The sequence below is a fragment of the Dicentrarchus labrax genome, unplaced genomic scaffold, assembly GCF_905237075.1.
Source record: "Dicentrarchus labrax unplaced genomic scaffold, dlabrax2021, whole genome shotgun sequence".
Taxonomy (NCBI): domain Eukaryota; kingdom Metazoa; phylum Chordata; class Actinopteri; family Moronidae; genus Dicentrarchus; species Dicentrarchus labrax.
In genome coordinates, this window is record NW_026136721.1 from 8,637,373 (window position 1) to 8,656,198 (window position 18,826).

Genomic DNA, 18,826 nt, shown 5'->3' on the forward strand with positions numbered 1-18,826 from the left:
ATCTGTGACCAAATGTGTGGAAATAAGATTTAGAGGTAGATGTGAGGCTAGAGAGGAGGAAAGAATTCTGTGGAATATACTGCAAGTAATTACAAAGATGCAAAAAAATAAGGGTAGGCTTTCAATTCTGGTGAACACAATCGGTGTTATGTTCATCCGTCGAGCACATCCCTGTAAGCCCACTCTGCCAAGAAAAAGCCTGACATTGGCTTGTGCAGTGACGACCTTTTCAAAGCTTTGCCGTTGACAGGTTTAATACAGCCACCACTGTTCACCAATCATCGCCCTGCTGCACCATGTCCCCCCTGCAGGGCGATGGCTTTGGCTCTCAGGTCAGAGTCATTTACCTTAATGGCAGACCTTTGCTGGGTACAATCTCAGAGCCCTGTGTGAGTATGGTGTGCCGAGCTCCATACTGTGTGACAAAGCTCAGTAAAGGTGACACCATGATGAAGACTGGTAAGGAAAATGGGAGGCTGAGGATCACTTTTAGGGACTGATGTTGTTTTTGGCTAATGTAGTCTATACCATTACTTCTGAAATAAAAGCTTTAACTCAAACCCTGCAACAGCCAGGTCTCACATAATGACAGTCTCGGCTCGGTTCAGACCAAAAAGGGCTGGTCCAAAATGAAGCCGAGGCATTTAAACAAATTACTAGTACCTTTACTGTAATGGCTTGCATGGTGTATGCAGCATTTCCATCAGTCCATCAACAACATAGTGTTGCTACATTCCCCACTCTGAGCTCCTCTTTACAGAAACACTCATCTGTGTTTCCATCCAAGTGTATCTCAAATTTTAACTGGATTTTGAGTAAATTGGCAGAATGATATTTGATTATTTGAAGAAGAAGAAGAAGAGGGCGCAACAAAAAGACGTAATTGAAAGAGCGCAAGTCGAACCTCAAGCAGTAAAAAAACAGCAGAATACAGGATGGAAATATGACATTTGTGTTTGTTTCATGTATTCATCTGAGGAAGGTTCCATCAGATTCATATAGAGCAATCATGGATGTATTCTCGAGCCATGGGAGCGATGAGGAGACTGTCGGAGCAGAAACAGCTGATCAGCCATGTGAGCTAAATGTTTGCTACACCAGAACTTATTCAAAAAACTTTTCAACCCTTTTCTAATGTGATACTTCAAAATGAACCTATAAATACAAAAACTGGAAACTCATTCTGATTGGTTACTTTACCATTCATTTACAGTGTTAAGCTCTCTTTACACTTCCTGTAAATGTTTCACAATGTCAGAACCAAGGTTGTAAATTGCTACAAATTTCCAAATAATTTTCTAGAAAGGTAGTTTTGAAGGACCATGTAATAATGAGGCACTAAAGTCAGTGAGTGAAATAGAAACACTGTCCAATTGGTACACTTCCAATTAATTCATTGCAATCAAATGCCTCTCTGAACCTACAGTGACAAGTAATGGCTACATGGCTAAAGGTGGTTGTGGCTAGTTTTGTTTGTGTAAAAATAAATACCAGGAGATTACCTATAATAAAAATAGCCTTTTGCCTAATTAAGGCATATTTACATCAGTGTTTATGAATATGCACTGTCCCTGAAAACTTCAGTCAATAATAATAATAATAATAATAATAATAATAATAATACATTTTATTTATAAGCACTTTTCTAAATACTCAAAGACACTTTACATAAAAACATAAAAGCAGCAAAACAACATCAAATAGTAAAACATTAAAAACACATCAGACTAAGCTAAACATTAAAAGCAATTTTAAAAAGGTGTGTTTTTGTCAGTGATTTGAACTGAAATAAACTCAATAAATACACAAAAAAAGTTTTTTACTGACAGAAAACATTACCAAAACCATTTTGACAGTGGTAATGGGAGCAGATCATAAAACCAGAAAGCCTATAATATGTGAATATATACCTAAATAATTCATAAAAAAGCCTGCTTCTCTGATTCAGCTGAATACAGGCTCACTCCATTATTTTAGAATTTACGTTATTAACAATATTCATATTCAGTAAGTGAAAAAAGACACAAAATCATTTAGTAAACTGCTGAAAAATACTGGACTTAGTGAATATGTGCTGGGGGTAACACAAAAGTAGTAGGTAGTCAAAGTAAATCACATCCAGCTAATTGTCACAAGGACAAGAAAGAGATATGACATCAAGCTTAATCTCACCTTCTGGTCGTGACTGTAGGCTAAGGCCCAGTCCTCTTCAGTGGGGTGGAATAAAAGGCTCAGGATGTAGAAAGTGAGGCGGTACTTCTGGTAACTGGCTCCCTCATCAGAGCTGATGAGCACGCTGCTCTCGAACTCGGGATCTGTCAACACCATAATCTGAGAGCCGGGAGAAGAGAGAGGGAGGAGAAGTAGGGTGTGCATACATGTGAGGGAGTGGGTATGAGATTTTTGAAGGCGGGAGACGAAAGGATTTGAAAGGCGAGTTTGAGTAAAGAGGTGGAAAGATAGGGAGATGAGAGAAGGCAGAAGAGGGATGTTAGAGGCAGGAGCCGTGTCAGCAGAAAAGGCCTGGCTTTTGGCACTCGTCAGGCTTCTGCTTGGCAAACAACTCCTCTATATTTCCAACTTCATTTCATGAGTGTGACTCGCTTCTGTTGCCATGGCTCTGTGGCTCTTCCTGTGGACTCTGAATAGAGAATTGAGGATTTCATCATCTTTTCCCAAAAAAAGATTGAGGTTGTTCACGGCCACAAGGGGTGAAAAAGTGCGTGACGCAAAACAGACCTAAAAGAACACTTTGTACACAATAAACTCCAGGTCCAGGCAGAGAGAAATCATGAAATGATTTGTTCTAATATAGAACAGAAATGTTATGGAGCTTATAGTGTAGTTACAATTAAGTGCCGTACAAACAAGGGATTAAGCAGCCATGCTTGAATCTGCATATACAGTATGTTATTTTCTTTATCAGCTATTCCTTTAGCATGTAAATTCTCAGCATTCCTCCTTCCAATAAAATTCTAATTTCAAATTTAACAGTGCCACAGTGGTAGAAGCCCTAATTTCATGCTTGGCATATTTCTGCCAGAGCTATCACAGTTATTACAGAATTCAATAAGGACAGGAATTCCACAATGAATATTTCTTTCCACTAATGACATTTAGAGTCTTTGTGGAAGCAGATAAAATGGTCATAGCAATTCCTCCTTGACTAAAAGAAGAGCTGTTTGAATAGGTGTGTAATATATTGTATTCTTTTGAATCAGATTATGCTACTGAATACATGTATTCACGATAAAAGGTTAAACATTTCTAATGCTGGAAAAAACAATCCAGTGTTATTGCATTTAACTGGATATTCTGCAATTTTGTAAGCTAAATTGTTAGAATAGGGATGTGCATTATTGCACAGAAATAAAGAAAAGGGGTGTTTATTCTAACTGTATATGTCGCTATATGATATACAAGACCATATATTCCTTATCCTTTCCAGATCATAATCAAAATTAGAAAACCTTTATTGTCAATCACAAGTAAAATGTGTTTGATGTAACTCTGTAAAATAATGATAAAAACTGAAAAAAGCTGCACATGGTAAATATGGCTGCACAAGAGATAGCAAAGTGCAAAATCCTTCAGTGTCTTTTTGTAATACTAAAGCAGTTTGCTACTTGGCTGCGGAGGAACAATCTGGAGCACTGATATTAAAAGTTAACATAGTGAATATGTTAGAAAACAACTGACCTTTTTACTTTACATACACACACAATATTCACTTTAACTATTTGGGCCTCTACCAACTGTTGAGCAAACTGTTCAACTATCTTAACTTGAACTAGTGGCTACCTTTATCCTGTTTGGTGGTAGGCAGGAAGTGAAAGCTTTTTGGCTGACACTTTGCTAATGTTAGCTAACTTAAGATGTTATATTACATAAGCAGATAGCACAGAAGTACAGCAAAGGAGAAAGTTTAAGAAGTTTTAACAAGGCTTGGTCAACTGTTATTGGAGCACAGAGCAAAAAGGGGTGGGAAGCTCTGTAGAGCTGAGGGGAACTGCAGATTCAGGTGATAATTGTCAGTGGGTTTGTCACTAGACATGGACCCCTTCACATAATACTTAGTCATTTGTTCCATTATTAATATGAAAATATGGACTGGAGCAGCTTTAAATGTGTATCTCCTTATCTTGAATCTTTTATCGAACCTAAACTACAACACCCATGCCTCTTTTATGTGGTGGAATTGTGGGTAGTAGCTGCGCTCGTGGCCTGAATGGCTGTGTTCTCTCTCGTCAATTCAATTTGAATTGGAAAAACAGCAGCACATTTGTCACTGACAGAAAGGCTAGCCCTCTTTCCAGAGCTTTAACCAGGAAGCCTCCCTGGTGGTGATTTAGATAAATTGTTTTTCATTAAGCACCAATAAACAGGCGGCAAATTCTCAACCTGGATTTCTCATTGGTCCGGGCTCGGCGTCCTTGCCATTCATTACCTGTCACTGTGTAATGGCAGGGCCTCCTGATATCTGCCAGTGTCTTTGGGGCTTGTCAGATGTAATTTACAGTTTTTAAGCAGTAATCATATTCTATAATATTGTAGTAAGCCGCAGAGTCTATTATGAATGGGAAATTACATTTTGCCACGCTTTATTTTGAATCAACTGTCAGGACTTTCAGTTAAATAGAAAGGTAGAAATGCCTTGAAGAGGTCTATGCACATACTGAACATTTCATATTACAATCTACCCTTGCTCCCTATTCAAGTCTTTTACTGAATGATAAGTGTTATGTGTTCCCTCTCTATGCTCTCTATGTAACTAAAGCCTTCAACTCCAGTGCTTTTAGCTCATCTTTTCTCAAGCCTCGATTTAGGGTGCCTCACAATGTGCTCTTTTAATACTTGGAACGGGGCCTAGAAAGTATTGTCACATTCACATTACTCATTTACCACCATGTAAGTGTGAAAACAGCCACATTATTTCCCGACCTTACACATTATCGTAACAAGCCAGTTTTCTGTCTGTCGCCTCTGCGATTAGAAAGAACCCCACAACCAATTTGAAGCCAATACAAAGGCGGGGATAGGATCCGCGGCCAATTTCTCCCTTGCCCGCTAAAACAATCACCCTCAAACAATAATTACTCACTTCCAAAACCACAGTGACCGATAGCATTAGCGAGGGGTGATTAAGATTTCCCTCACAGCATCCACTCAGCCTTTTGTGAAGGAAGAAGGGCAAGCGAGGAGGGTAACAATACCGAATCGATAGAGGTTGGAGGGATAACCGTTTTGTTTTATCAGCCTGATGTTGAGCTGTGCATAAGCTGGAGCACAGAGATAGAAGCTGGTAGTTGTCGGATCATGAGGTAAGTGGAGGTATGGATCAGAGACGGAGGGAAAGAGACACCCTGCAGCAAATGAATCACGTCACACCAGATCAATTGAGCTTAGTCTGTCTTTGACGGGAGGCTTTAACAGAGAGTTGTCGCGGCAATATGCTCATTAACCACGGATCAAGACTTAATCACCCACATTTAGCTATCATGTTTTCACTGTCTTGCTTCCTCAATGACATTTTAACTGTGCATGTCTTTATTTTTAAATTAGCCTAATCCACCAGCCGCTCAGTCGAACTGCTCAAGGAGCCGGGCGCGCACCGAGCTCGGAGAAAGACATCAAAATATAGCCAAGAAGATTCACGGGGGGTGTCATTTTCAGAGGCTTTGCGCTAAATGTCATTATTATCATTCAAATTTATAATGTGACATTGTAAAAGGTCACAGCTTCAACTTCTTCCTTGGACAATTTAGGGGGGAAATGTATGCTTCCAGAATGTTCGTAGCGGACATATAATGATCCCTAAAAGGAATATCTATATAGAGTAGCAGACGATTATATCTTACAGTGAGTAATGCACTTTTTATCCGGTAGAACACAGGCGGATGCTAAATAAGGCCACTCAGATGCAAGGAGGCAACAAAGGGATATAGCCAGCATAGAGGCAAACTTTCATCCATCTACGGGATGGCAAATCGAAATAATTAGATCAGAGATAAGGTGCGGAGGGGGAATCGGCCCATGGGCAGAGCCAGAGGTCAACCATTAGAGTAAAACATTCTCCTGAGATTGTTGTTAGTTCTTGGCTGCAATGACTCTCTTACATAGGAACATGCACATTGTAAAAAATGTCTAAAGATATAACGGTGAAAAACTGTCAAATCATGACAGTAAAAGGCTGTAAACTCTAAATAGTTTCTGTAACACTGTGATATCTCATGGCAAAACCATTATTTATGCAACATTTTAAAGGAATTTACAATAATATAATAATTAAGGCCCGAGCACAAATCGTTGTATCTCTAGAAATTATAATTATTGTCTGCGCCTTCAACTGCATATTTGGAGGTCGCAGCATGCTCGAAAAGTCAGGAAAATTTGCACAAAATTCAATCGTTCGAGAACTCGACGTATGCAACTGTCCGCGTGCACGGGCGCCGCCAAATGGCTAAGCCCCACCCCCCACAATCAGCCCCCAAGACACGTAAGGCCGACATGTACGAAAATCGATACGCATGTTCATCGTGATAAAAAAAGCAGAAAAGCCTCTTGGACCCAAACCCAACAGGAAGTCGGCCATTTTGGATTTAGCGGCCATTTCTTGCGATTTGCACACGTTGTATTTGAACGAACTCCTCCTTGGGAATTTATCGGATCGACTTCAGATTTGGAGACAGCCATCTAAAGACATTCACCATTAAAAGTTGTGCTATATACGACATTCCGTCGAACAGCGTACATGTGGCGTTTCGTGGCATCCAATTTTGAACCTTCGCCATGAAAGAGGGATTTGTCATAACTTCTGCGTACATGATCTGATTGCAATAAAACTTCACATGTTTAAAAAGAGTCCCGCCCTGAATATGTCTATGTGATAATATTCAGTAATATTCTAGTGCCACCTAGTGGCAACATGAAGTATCACGTTTTATACTTTCATGTTCTTCTCCTAGCAGGATGATCAGATCCAGCTGAAATTTACTTATAAAATGCAAAACACATTGTTGATGATATGTGTACATTGTCCATTCTGCCCTGAACACATCTATGAGATAATATTCAGTAATAGTGAGAGCGCCACCTAGTGGTGAAAGGAAATGTCATTTTTATACTTTTATGTATACCTTTCAGCAGATTGACCAGATCCAGCGGAAATTCTGTCAGAAGGTCCTTAGGACGATGACATCTTATGAATCTAATGAATCTTACGAATTTGCGTGGAACCATGTTGCCATGGCGACGTGGCGCAAATCAGCTTTTCTGTTAACATTTGAACACGTTTTGGGGGGCTAAACATTCCCGAAAACTCATGAAACTTTGCACAAAATTCAGTCGTGGTGAAGGCTTAGGTACTGTCTTGGTCCCGTATGTGGGCGTCGCAAAGTGACTTAGCCACGCCCCCCAGAATCAGCCCCCAAGACATGTACGACCGACATGTATGAAAATTGGTAAGCATGTGTATCATCATCGGACAAGCAGAAAAGCCTCTTGGACCCATAACCCAAACAGAAGTCGGCCATTTTGAATTCCGTGGTAATTTTCGGTGATTTGCACACGTTGTATTTGAACGAACTCCTCTAGGGAATTTATCGGATCAACTTCAAATCTAATCAGCACAATCTAAAGACATTCATGATTAAAAGTTGTGCGACATTCCGTGGCGTGGCGTCTAATTTCGATGACTCGCCATGAAAAAGGAAGTTGTGATAACTTCTGCGTACATGATCCGATCTCAATGAAACTTCACATGTCTGATAAGAGTCCCGCCCTGAACATGTCTATGTGCTAATATTCAGTAATAGTGAGAGCGCCACCCAGTGGCAAAAGGAAATATCACGTTTTATACTTTCATGTTCTACTCCTAGCAGGCTGATCAGATCCAGCTGAAATTTACTTATAAAATGCAAAACATATTGTTGATGATATGTGATGAATGTGCTGAGTGGGCGTGTCTGTGGCCTGGCGTCAAATTTTTATGTACCGCCACAAAACACGAGTTTGCTATAACTTGACTGTACATTGTCCATTGGACTCCAAACTTCACTTGTCTGATAAGAGTCCCGCGCTGAACACATCTATGTGATTCAGATATAGTAATAACAGGAAGTAAGTGCTGCATGGCGATTTTGATCTGGTATACGTACACTTTTCCTGTTGTGGTCCACATGACGACACGTGACGCGGCCGTAGCACACCCCGAGTTGCGTGGAGTGCGAGGGCCCGTTCATCGCTGCTTGCAGCTTTAATTAAAGTAGTTTTTTTCATATTACAGACTGTAAATTGCACAGAACAATCGTCATAGAATTCATATGGTATTTTCATGTGGCAAAACTGTTTATACAGTAAAATAGGGATTAAAATGTAAAACCAGTACTTTTTACCATAATAGTTCTATTATTTTTATTTTTTTTACAATATGCACAAGAAAATCATAATCTTTTTACATAGATTGGAAAAACATCAAATATTATAAATATACTTTGAGCAAACTGATATGAGAGGGTTTTATCATCCAGTATATTATGTGCAAGTGTGAACTCTCATTTTCCTCTTTGGAGTGTTAATAAAGTTTATTTGATCTTATATAACAGAATTTTTTTTTTTTCAAAGTATGTCACATCAGCAACAGAGAGGACCTGAAGGGACTACATTCCTGCTATGCCCTTGATGTGGAATTAAATGTTCTTCTTATAAAATACGCAGGAGGAGTGAGTCATGAGGAGTAATCAGCGTCGGCTATGATCTGTTCCTCGCCCTTACGTGGTTGAGCTCAACAGTCCCGGGATCCTATTAACTCCCACGCCATGCAAACATATTCAGGGTCAGTACCTTGGCTCGGCCTTGGGAAAGTGAGGCTGATGAACCCGAGCACCTCCACGACTCAGGGCAATGCCTCGTCACACACAGGAGTCATGCTTTATTTTCCATGAGTCTGTGCCACGCAGGTTCTTATTTATTCCACATTTGTCTGACAAAACACGTAAATCTAAACAAATTATTATTTTCAGGGAGTTTCAAGTTTTTCTTGAATTTTGCATCCCCTGTCAAACAGCAGTAAAATTCTCAAGTCTGTTATCAATTGGCCATGGCTTGCTCTTTATCACATCATTATACTGACGTCCTGCCATTTAAAATGTTCACAGATCCTTGAATCTGTGAAGACCAGTGTATTTATTTAAGATGTGTTTGGAGAAAAAACAGGTCTGCATACTGAACACAGAATATATATATATATATATTAGTGCTGTCAGTTAAACGCGTTATTAACGCCGTTAACGCAAACCCATTTTAACGGCGTCACTTTTTTTATCGTGAGATTAACGCCTAGCACACTTTGTAGTTTTACAAAGCTAGACCGGAAACAAAACAACAGGCATGCCGCACACACTTGTTTAAGAGTAGTAGACGTTACGTTTTAAGTGGATGGCGAGCGCGAGAAATGGATGGATTTGTTGTTGTCTGAAAATGTCAACAGGCTTTTCTGTTTGAGTAACTGGCTCAAAAAATATCTTTCTGAAATAAGAGGCTGGGTTGAGCCTCTGGTGAATAAAGAGCAGTAGCCTGACTGCTATGTTCAAAGCAAATTTGAGAAAAGTATTAAGCCATGGTTTAACTGCACTATAGGCTGAGTCCTAGTTTACCTTACATGTGCACTTTGTAATCTTTGAAAGGGCTGTTGAAGGGGCTGTTTGTGTGACAAAGTATTTTTTTCACCCTTTTATTGATGGACAGTGTTACATTGTGTGAGAGATTATTTGCTCCAAGTGAGAATGTTAGTGTGAAATTGAACACTACAGTATATGCCAATGTTGTTTTCAATAAAAACAACATTTGCACAAAACAAGCCGATCCACTTTTCCATGTTGATAAGAGCAATAAAATGAGAAAAAATAATGGGACAAAAAGAAATCAAAGGACATTTAGAATAGATAAAAATAATAATTAATTGCGAGTTAACTATGACATTAATGCGATTAATCGCGATTAAATATTTTAATCGTTTGACAGCACTAATATATAAACATATAAAAAGTAATAATACTCTACTTACTCCCTGCCAACAGTAATTAGTTACAATACTAGTTAGTATTTATGCTAGGGGTGGCTGTGGCTCAGCAGTAGAGTGAGTTGTCCACTGACCAGAAGGATGGCGCTTTGATTCCTGGCTCCTCTCGCTGCATGTCGAAGTGTCCTTGAGCAAGATACTGAACCCCAAATTGCTCCTGATGCTCATCGGCGTGTGAACTTAAAAACCACTGAAATGTTCTTCTGTCACGTGCTAAAACATTTTGTAACAGTAGCACAAGTACAGAAGTGTGAGAAAGGCAGTGAACTCACTCAGACATGTCTGCCACACAGCAATATCAATCATAAGTTAATTAACATTGGCCACCATAAGCTACAGTATTGGTCATAGCAGATGAAGTAAGGCTGTAGCAGCAACATCCCTGAATGTACTGAACTCAGCAAGCTGGTGCATTTAATCATTTATGCACTCAACTTTTCATTCGTAAGAGGAAGACTGCTCTGCTTTTCCTACGTGTGCTGTTAGAGTCATCCAAAACATGTTATATTGGTTTTAATATAGTGTTCTTTCTTTGATTTTGGAGTTATCGGTTACCAGTTGATGGCTAATTTGTATATTGACTGTCGACACTGATGTACTATTATGTGGTTGAAAATATTCAAAGAATGACTTGCCTTCAGTCATTGAAACTAATTGCCTCTAATTATCATGTCAAGCTCCCTGAAACTCCAATGTTAATGTCTCCAGCTCTGGTTTACCATTGGAACACATCAGTTTAACGCTGTGTAAACTTCATCTCCTCCATATGCATACAATCTGTTGTAATTAGAGCTGGAATGCTAACTAGATCTGGTTCAGTTCATACTTTTAATATATAATGCAGTTGTTGTTTGAGATACAGTAGGTTGAATATAAAAATATTGATATGGAAATAGCCTTTGGGGAGTCTAATCAAGATGGAGACTAAATTCCTACTATAACTGAGCTGCTTATGGCCCTCTGACCTCTTGGATATGACTCCACTTGTCTATCAAATTGTTGCTTAGAGCACCAGATGGGTGGAGTTCACCACACGGGGGCAGATTTACTGCCTGGTGCTGTCAGCTGTTAATCACAGTGTAGAAAAGTGTAGGGATTTAGAATGCTTCCTATGCATGCACATATGCAGAATGTGATGCAGAAAAGAGCATAATTCTTTAGGGGATCAGTTAACTGCACAATGTGAAAGCTGAATGTGAATTAAACTGACAGAAAAAAAGCAGATGGTAAAAAATGAGGTGCAAACCATCTACTGATCAGTTAACTAAATTCTAATAATGCCAGAAAAAAATGAAATGAAAAGTAATTGACAGAATTCTCAGGCAGATTAAAGATGTTGACAGATGGTTGGCAGCTGCAAAGCTCATACTTTTTTGTGGCCTGAAGTTTTTAAAATCCACTTTTGATGGTTGCCAGAGACATTCTTATGCAGGAAGAACTGCGCCTGGGTAGTTTCTAGTGTTCATTTTGATCATCACAATGGCAATGCCATAAATCAACACAACATCTATTGTATCCACAACTAAACTGCATCCTGTAAATTCTCAAATAAAAGATGGTATTCAAATATTGGCCTAGTAATAGAAGCTAGGTTAATCTCATGGAGAGGGTGTGGAATTACCTGTATATTCTATAGATCATAGTCACATTGTACATTCAGCACAATGTACATTTCCACAGCACTAATTCCATCTGTAGAACAACAGTCACGTCCTACTCATCTGAGTCTCTGTTCTCTAACAGAAATAGTCTTCATTTACTAGTCCAATCTCTTCAGCTGGTTTTTCAATTGGTGTCAATGAAACGCAAGACTTCCTGCAGATGTTTCAAATCAAAGCCTCAAAAAATGCTCAGAAAAAGACAATTTGTTAAAGATTCCCTCCAGACACATAGACCCATATACAATTTATAAATGTACATATAAAAATATATAAATGTACAATATTAGGGACGGGAAGATATATGATATTATTACGTATTGCAAAAAAAACATGTATCGTGGTTAATTCTCATTATCAGGATAATCGTGAATATCCTCACACGAGTTACTTGAAAAAGCTTTCTAGCTGACTAGCTTAGAGTTCTATATTGATTGAATTGATTTATTTTAAATTGCCATACGGGGGAGCCTGCATCTTTTTAAGCCTGTCACTATGGCCGAATGCTCGACTTTCCATTGTATCCCCCACAGAATAGTTATATGTGGAAATTCTACAGATTCCAAACTACAGAATGATAGGGAGATAAGGTTATGCAACAAAAATATTGTTTTTTTTTAACAAAATATAAGGTAAAGGGATTCCATTATGTTTTTGATGATTATCGCGGTAATATCGTGAATCACAATTATTTTGGCCAGGATAATCGTTACATGAAATTTACAACAAAACCAAATCCAAAATCCAGTCGTATCAATTCCATGTCCAGTCACTGGGATGCAATCTTAATGTTATCTCTTTCTGTGTGTAGCCTGAAGGAACTTTTATTTCGTTATACAACCCTGTGTTGTACATACAGTATGTCATTTCTGCCACTAGGGGATTGCTCACATCAAAACAATAGGAAAAGATCCCATTGTGAAGTAGTGTGGGATCATGGGAGTTGTTGTCTTCATTGTTAAACAACCACCATTATTGATGAAAATCTATCTGACGTGATTCAGACAGAAATCATCTTAACAGAGGAGATAATGTGAACGTTTTCTTACCGTTTTTTTTATTATTGGAAACATCTGGCATAATGTAAGTACACAACTCTACAACATATATATATAGGTCTGGTGTTTATAGCCATTTTAATGTGTAAATGTTACATGTTATATCTCTAAGAAATTGTCTTCTTTCAATGTCTTTTTCTTGAAATCAAATTTTTTTTCTGATATAATGTTAGGACATGCATGGACTCCCTCATCAAATCAACAGCCTATCAACCAAGAATGGCTGGGATTATGCCATTTGGGGCTTTTAATGTGAAAAACCCATACAGGAAGTGTTGAGTTACATTGATGGTAACTCAAAAATCTGTATCATGGAAGCAGTTGAGGACAAATGAAAATAAATGCAACATCTCACCTTTCTCTTGTTAGTTGGACAGACGTAGAGGTAGCTTAGGACGGTCTTGGATCCAACTTTGTCATTCATTCTCTCGTACGTGGAGCCGTAGTCAGTAGATCTGAATGGAAACAAAGGGAAAATGAAGTCAGAAGCAGGCACATACTGCAGTAGAGAAACCTGACCAAAGCGCAATCCAATGGGTAAACAAACAGAAGATTACTGGGACGCTGCACGATTCATGTCAAATTATATTTATTTTGCAGTGACGAAAAAGAAAGCAATATCACACCCTGCAGTGGAACAACAAGCAGATTCAGGCTGGTATGGTACAGTTATATACAGTTTTCCTGTGCGGGAGTGAAACCTTTGGCAATAGAACAAGAGAAGGTTAACCAATCATCTATAGCTGCCAACAAAAAAGAACCATTCGAAAATGTCTGGGGACCCGGCACTGTAAATAATTAATTCTCTCCCGATGACTACTATGAAATAAAATATGACGAGTGCAAAAACATGTGGATGTTCCTGAACCCATGGGCTTTAATAATTTAACAGTGGGAATGAGCCTGTTAGCCAGCCTAGTCCCTGGAAACTCCACATGAATCCATCATCACTAGTAACTACCAAATCTGCCTTCAAGTAGAATATTACAGCATTTACAGGGCTGTACTCGCTTTTTTTTTTTATATGTGAAAGCTGCATTCATGTGCCCAGAATTTTCTAATATTTCTCTCTGTGGGGATGGAAGCACCCACCCAAAACTGTGGCCCATTCGGATTTACAGTCTACTTCACAGTGAGGAAAAGTGAAGATGATACCTATTTCAGCCTTCTTTCCCCTTTTTTTTTCCTTTGGTCAGAGCTCCTTTAGTAGGGAACAGGGGTTTCAGTGAAATTGCAAAGAGATTTCTCTCATTCAGATTCATTCCTGACTGCCTCAGAGAGACACAGTTGTTGCTATGATTACAAAGCCCGATAATGAGTCAGACAGACAGCATCATTTCCACAGCATATTAAAGTGGAGGTGTGGAGAGAAGTGCTGCACTGAGGATGATCCTGTTTTGGAGCAGGGGTGGTGATCTACGCTGCTGGCCTCTGAGTAACATTGCTGGAGCCTCCTGAGAGGAGACTTTGTAAAAAACACAGAAACATATGTTGTTTTTGGCATGACACATGGATGAGCACTGCCAGGCGTACCTTCATCATCTAGTAACCATAATGCATATGCTTAGATTTCTTAAATGGAAAGTGCTGATATCTTTGGCGCAGACAGACGCTCGGATGTGGACCAAGATTAAGTGTGACCCCCTTGAAACACTCGCACCCTGCCCAAGAGAGCTAATCAATACGAAATGGAAAATTAACTGATGGCAGAATGACAAAAGAAAGGCATCCACCCACATCATATTTTTTGGACCGGTTTGAAATGGAATTTGGAAACGGTCAAGGTGGCAATGTGGGCAGTGGCAAGACTACAACATGACCCAGTGGTTAAACTATACTGTGTCAAAATGGCATAGTTCCATTCCTAACTCGGTTCTGTCGTTAGCAAGAGACCTTCTCTACTTTCTGCTTGCTCACTGTAGGTCCTTCCAAGAGTGTTCAACAAAATGCATTAAATGTGCCCAAAAGGCGAAATGTGCTGGTTTCTGACAGGAATACATATTTTGCTTGAGGGTTGTATATATGAGATTTAAAACATTAATATAGTGACAAACAACTATTTGCTTTGTAAAGATATAGTGGAGTCATGGTGTCCTGAGCAGAGAATGAAGTCACACTCTGCCTGTGTTGTTATTGTAGCTCTTCCTCTGTTTCCAGCTGAGTAGAGCGACTGAAAAAGATGTTTTTCTCATTTACGTCAGTGAATTATTTTGACCAAATCAGAGTTTTTGATTGTTGGAACAGTGGAAAGACTAACAAAGACTGTTATTGTGAGTTTTATTTTGTTTCTGTCCACTTTGAATAAAGTTACGAGGATAAAATTACTAGTTTTGTCAATGGAGTCTGGTGGCGAGCGATAGTGATAATTCAGTAGTTTCTGGTTAAACAAAATTTCTAACTCTGTAGGGATCCTTTCCATAATGTTGTCAGACACAATCTGAGCCTGTCAATGGCAAAAACAGCAATTTCTAGTAGACGTACTTTGAAGGGTGCTTTTGTCCCCGAAGATTAGCTAACATTAGACGGCAGAAGCAACAAGCCGCTTCGCTACAATTTTGTCATCTAACTTAGTGAACTATGGATTTATATTGACTAAACCAGAGTTGGTGATTATTGGAAAGACGATTTTGTTGAGTTGTATTTTGTATTTTATGATTATCTGCTAGGTAAAATTACTGGTTTTGTCAATGGAGTGGTGAGCCATAGTGATGTTTAAGCTGTTACTGGTTAAATAAAAGGTCTATCTCTCTAGGGATCCTTTCAATAAAATTATCAGACATATATAACAATCTGTGGCAAAACAAGCACTTTTAGTGCCACTTTGACGGACGCATTTGCCTGTAAGGATTAGCTAACATTAGATGGCAATCTGGTCTTTTGACGACTAACACAGTGAACTAAGGATCCTGACTGATTTTGAGTGAGTTTTATTTAGCTTCTGCCCAGTTTGAAGTATGTTTTATGATTTCCTGCTAGGTAAAATTTGTCAATGGAGTCTGGTTGGCTGTGGCGCCCTTTGTTTTGTCATCAGGTGGCAAGTGAATTATATATATATAACCTTTAGAAACTGAAACTGATATAAAACACACATTCCATACTGATGCAGTCTGTTCTCACTGGAATACTTTTAGGTAGTTAAAGGTAGCCTTTGGAGTTTCTGGCCACTAGTAGTGTTATTGAGCAATGTTTTTATAACTGGGCTCCTGTTTTGTTTGTATCTCATGCACAAACACATGAGTGATACATGTACAAATACCTTCTGATGGTCTCTCATTGTCCAGCTGATCGACAGTTAATGGCAGTAACATGCCAGGGGAAAAAAAGAATGGTTGCTACAAAAAATAATGTATACAATACAGAAATCAGCTTTGCCATATTTTATGAAGAAGGAGTAGCATTCAACATGCCTGAATTATACGTAAAATTGACTCAGATGAGTCCTGTAATTGTATTTATTTTTTAAACCTTTTTATATATTTCAATTAAATTAAAAACTTTAAAGTTAAAGTCAATCACTGGCAATAATGTTTGACAAACACAATTACATTTTACACAATTAAATTTAGACCAACTGAAAGTCTTTGTTACAGGCTCAGAGTGCCTTTCCTGCCACATTTGGCCTGCCCTTGGTCCCTCTAATCAAATTAAGTATTCAGAAACTGACAAGTCCAATTTGACCTGAGCCATACTTTTAAGCATTCTCAGTGATGCAGAGAGGATTATCCCTGCTAATATTTCATAGTACATCGATTACTGCAGTACCTTGTTTCACTAAGAAAGACCTAATGCTTCTATTGTTTTAAAGACCAGGCTTTGAACAAATGATGGTAGTATACTTTTCTCGTTTTAAATTCTCTTTCTTGGTTGTCTGTACATTCAAGAGTTGATTTTCAGATTTGCTGGTTTTTAATTACATTAGGATGTGAAAATACACTGCACACTTCTGTTTGCATATGGTACTGGAAATATACACAGATGAGTGTGAAAAACCCTGTGTCTTACACTCTGGTACAGTGACACCAGCTTTGTGTTGGCTGTACCACCCACCACCTCCTGGTATGGCAGCAAGAATAGGCAGAATGTAACATTTATCCTGGCTGACATCCTGTACAGTGACCGTCAGACAGGCTGGTGTCTGGAAGGAGGCATTTCTGCCTATTTGCTCTTTGCAAAACAGATGCAGGTCTGATTTGACCCTTGTGTGACACTTACGCTTTCTTGTCACTGTCTCACAGCAGAGCACAAAGTTCCTGGGCTTCACTTTGTCAGCCTTTATAACATAATTTAAGGGTGAAACTTGTAGTTACTTATTGTAACCCTAGTTCTATGAGAGCCCTTTAATCAGTATCCTTTGGATTTATGTCAAAGCTAGACTATTCTGCACCTTGTTATGTATGTCTAATGGCAATATTCACTGCCAATGCAGAAAGTATGAGCATATGTCGATTATATACAGAGGTGGAAATTAAAGGTTAAAGGTCGGGCTGGTGGGTGGGCATGTAACGCATTGCAGGAGGGTGTAGTTTAAATCCTGTCACAGAACTGTAATTAACCTTTGCCTTTTTATTAACAAAAGCCACAATCTTACCCTCACCTTAACCATTACCTGTTTTAGTTGCCTAACCCTTACCATACCTTAACCATAGTTTATTTTTCATAAAAATTGGAAACATTGTTGTTGAGCTTAATCTGAGGTTTGGCAGAATTGTCCAATATGAAAATACTTGTCTGGTGACAGGGTTGTTACTCAGCTACGGTAGGACAATTGCCAGTTGCCAACAATTGACTTAAATCACCAAAATGTTCCTGTATATTACTGCCTCATCAGCATTCAGTGGGTCAAATGTCACACCAGTAGTTGAGGAAGTGTTTGAATACTTTACTCAAGCAAAGGTACCAACACAGCAAGGTAGAAATACTCCTGAGTAAAAGTATTAGAAGCAAAATGTACTTGAAGTATCAATGTAAAAGTACTTTATGATGATGTATTATTGATGAATTAATAATCATAATCATTCCATTGTTAATGCTGTTGCATTAATGTGTAAGCAGCATGCTTGCCAACCTAGTGGTTGGGCCTTCAAAGAGTCACCAGATAAATCTGGAGGGTTGTGAGATCGTTAATCAAAAAGTGCTGCTCCACAACTTTTAGAATTTTCTCTAATCTCAGTTTTCTTAATATAATATATATTTATATTATATAATATAATAATATAAATATTGGATAATTTCACCTCTTTAGGCCTTGAACAGTTATTTCAATGAAACCACATAAGGGGTTTAGAGGGGAAATGTCTCTTTGGTGCTGCTGACAACTCATAGACATCTGAAATGTGACCTTTGTAAACACCTTTTTGCAAAGGGTCATGAGGCAAAAAGGTTGGAAACCACTGGTTTATCATATTTAACTGTATGTAAAATCTGAAAAGATACTAATTACCAAAGCTGTCAGGTACGTGTAGTGAACTAAACAGTATATTTCCTTCAGAAAGTATAAAGTAGCATAACATTTAAATACTCAAATCACAAGTACTTTGAAGCAGGGCAGAGCTCCATTGGCTGCAATAAAAGACCAATAGTATGCAGTCTTATGGTTCTGTTCTATGGTTCTTATTGCAGTGGGGCAATGGACTATCACTAACTGAAGGCTTGATCTGAACATGTTCCCCTTTTGTCCAATCCTATAACCATCCATCCCTGCTGTTTCACTAGTCAGAGACTCAATGTAGAAGTAATAAAAACACAGTCACAATATGGAGACAGCCTCCTGTTTGGTTGAATAGCCCTACTTTGATTGACTAAACATGAACATGCACCTTTTTAAGTGCTCCAGCTTAAGGGCTCCAACCTTACTCATTGAACTAAGATTATATTGCATAACCATCATTTTATGCAAACTAATACATCTAAATATTTATGAAAGTCTGCAGAGGAGCACACCTGCCCTCAACATGATAATTAAAAACTTCCTCCCTTTTGAGGCACCACTTCCCCATCAGCTAAGTCCATTGAGATGCTTGTTTATCTCTTAT

At 38.7% G+C, this 18,826-nt stretch overlaps 1 protein-coding gene across 1 annotated transcript in view; it reads right to left on the reverse strand.

Moving 5' to 3' along the window:
• The window catches only part of sorcs3a (sortilin related VPS10 domain containing receptor 3a), a 225,355-nt gene that overhangs the window by 91,230 nt on the left and 115,299 nt on the right, over window positions 1-18,826 (reverse strand). The window contains exons 3-4 of the mRNA XM_051386085.1: window positions 13,150-13,249; window positions 2,173-2,331 (exon numbers count right to left, since the gene is read on the reverse strand). Of these exons, the coding sequence (XP_051242045.1) occupies window positions 2,173-2,331; window positions 13,150-13,249 (259 nt within the window). The remainder of the gene's footprint in view (window positions 1-2,172; window positions 2,332-13,149; window positions 13,250-18,826) is intronic.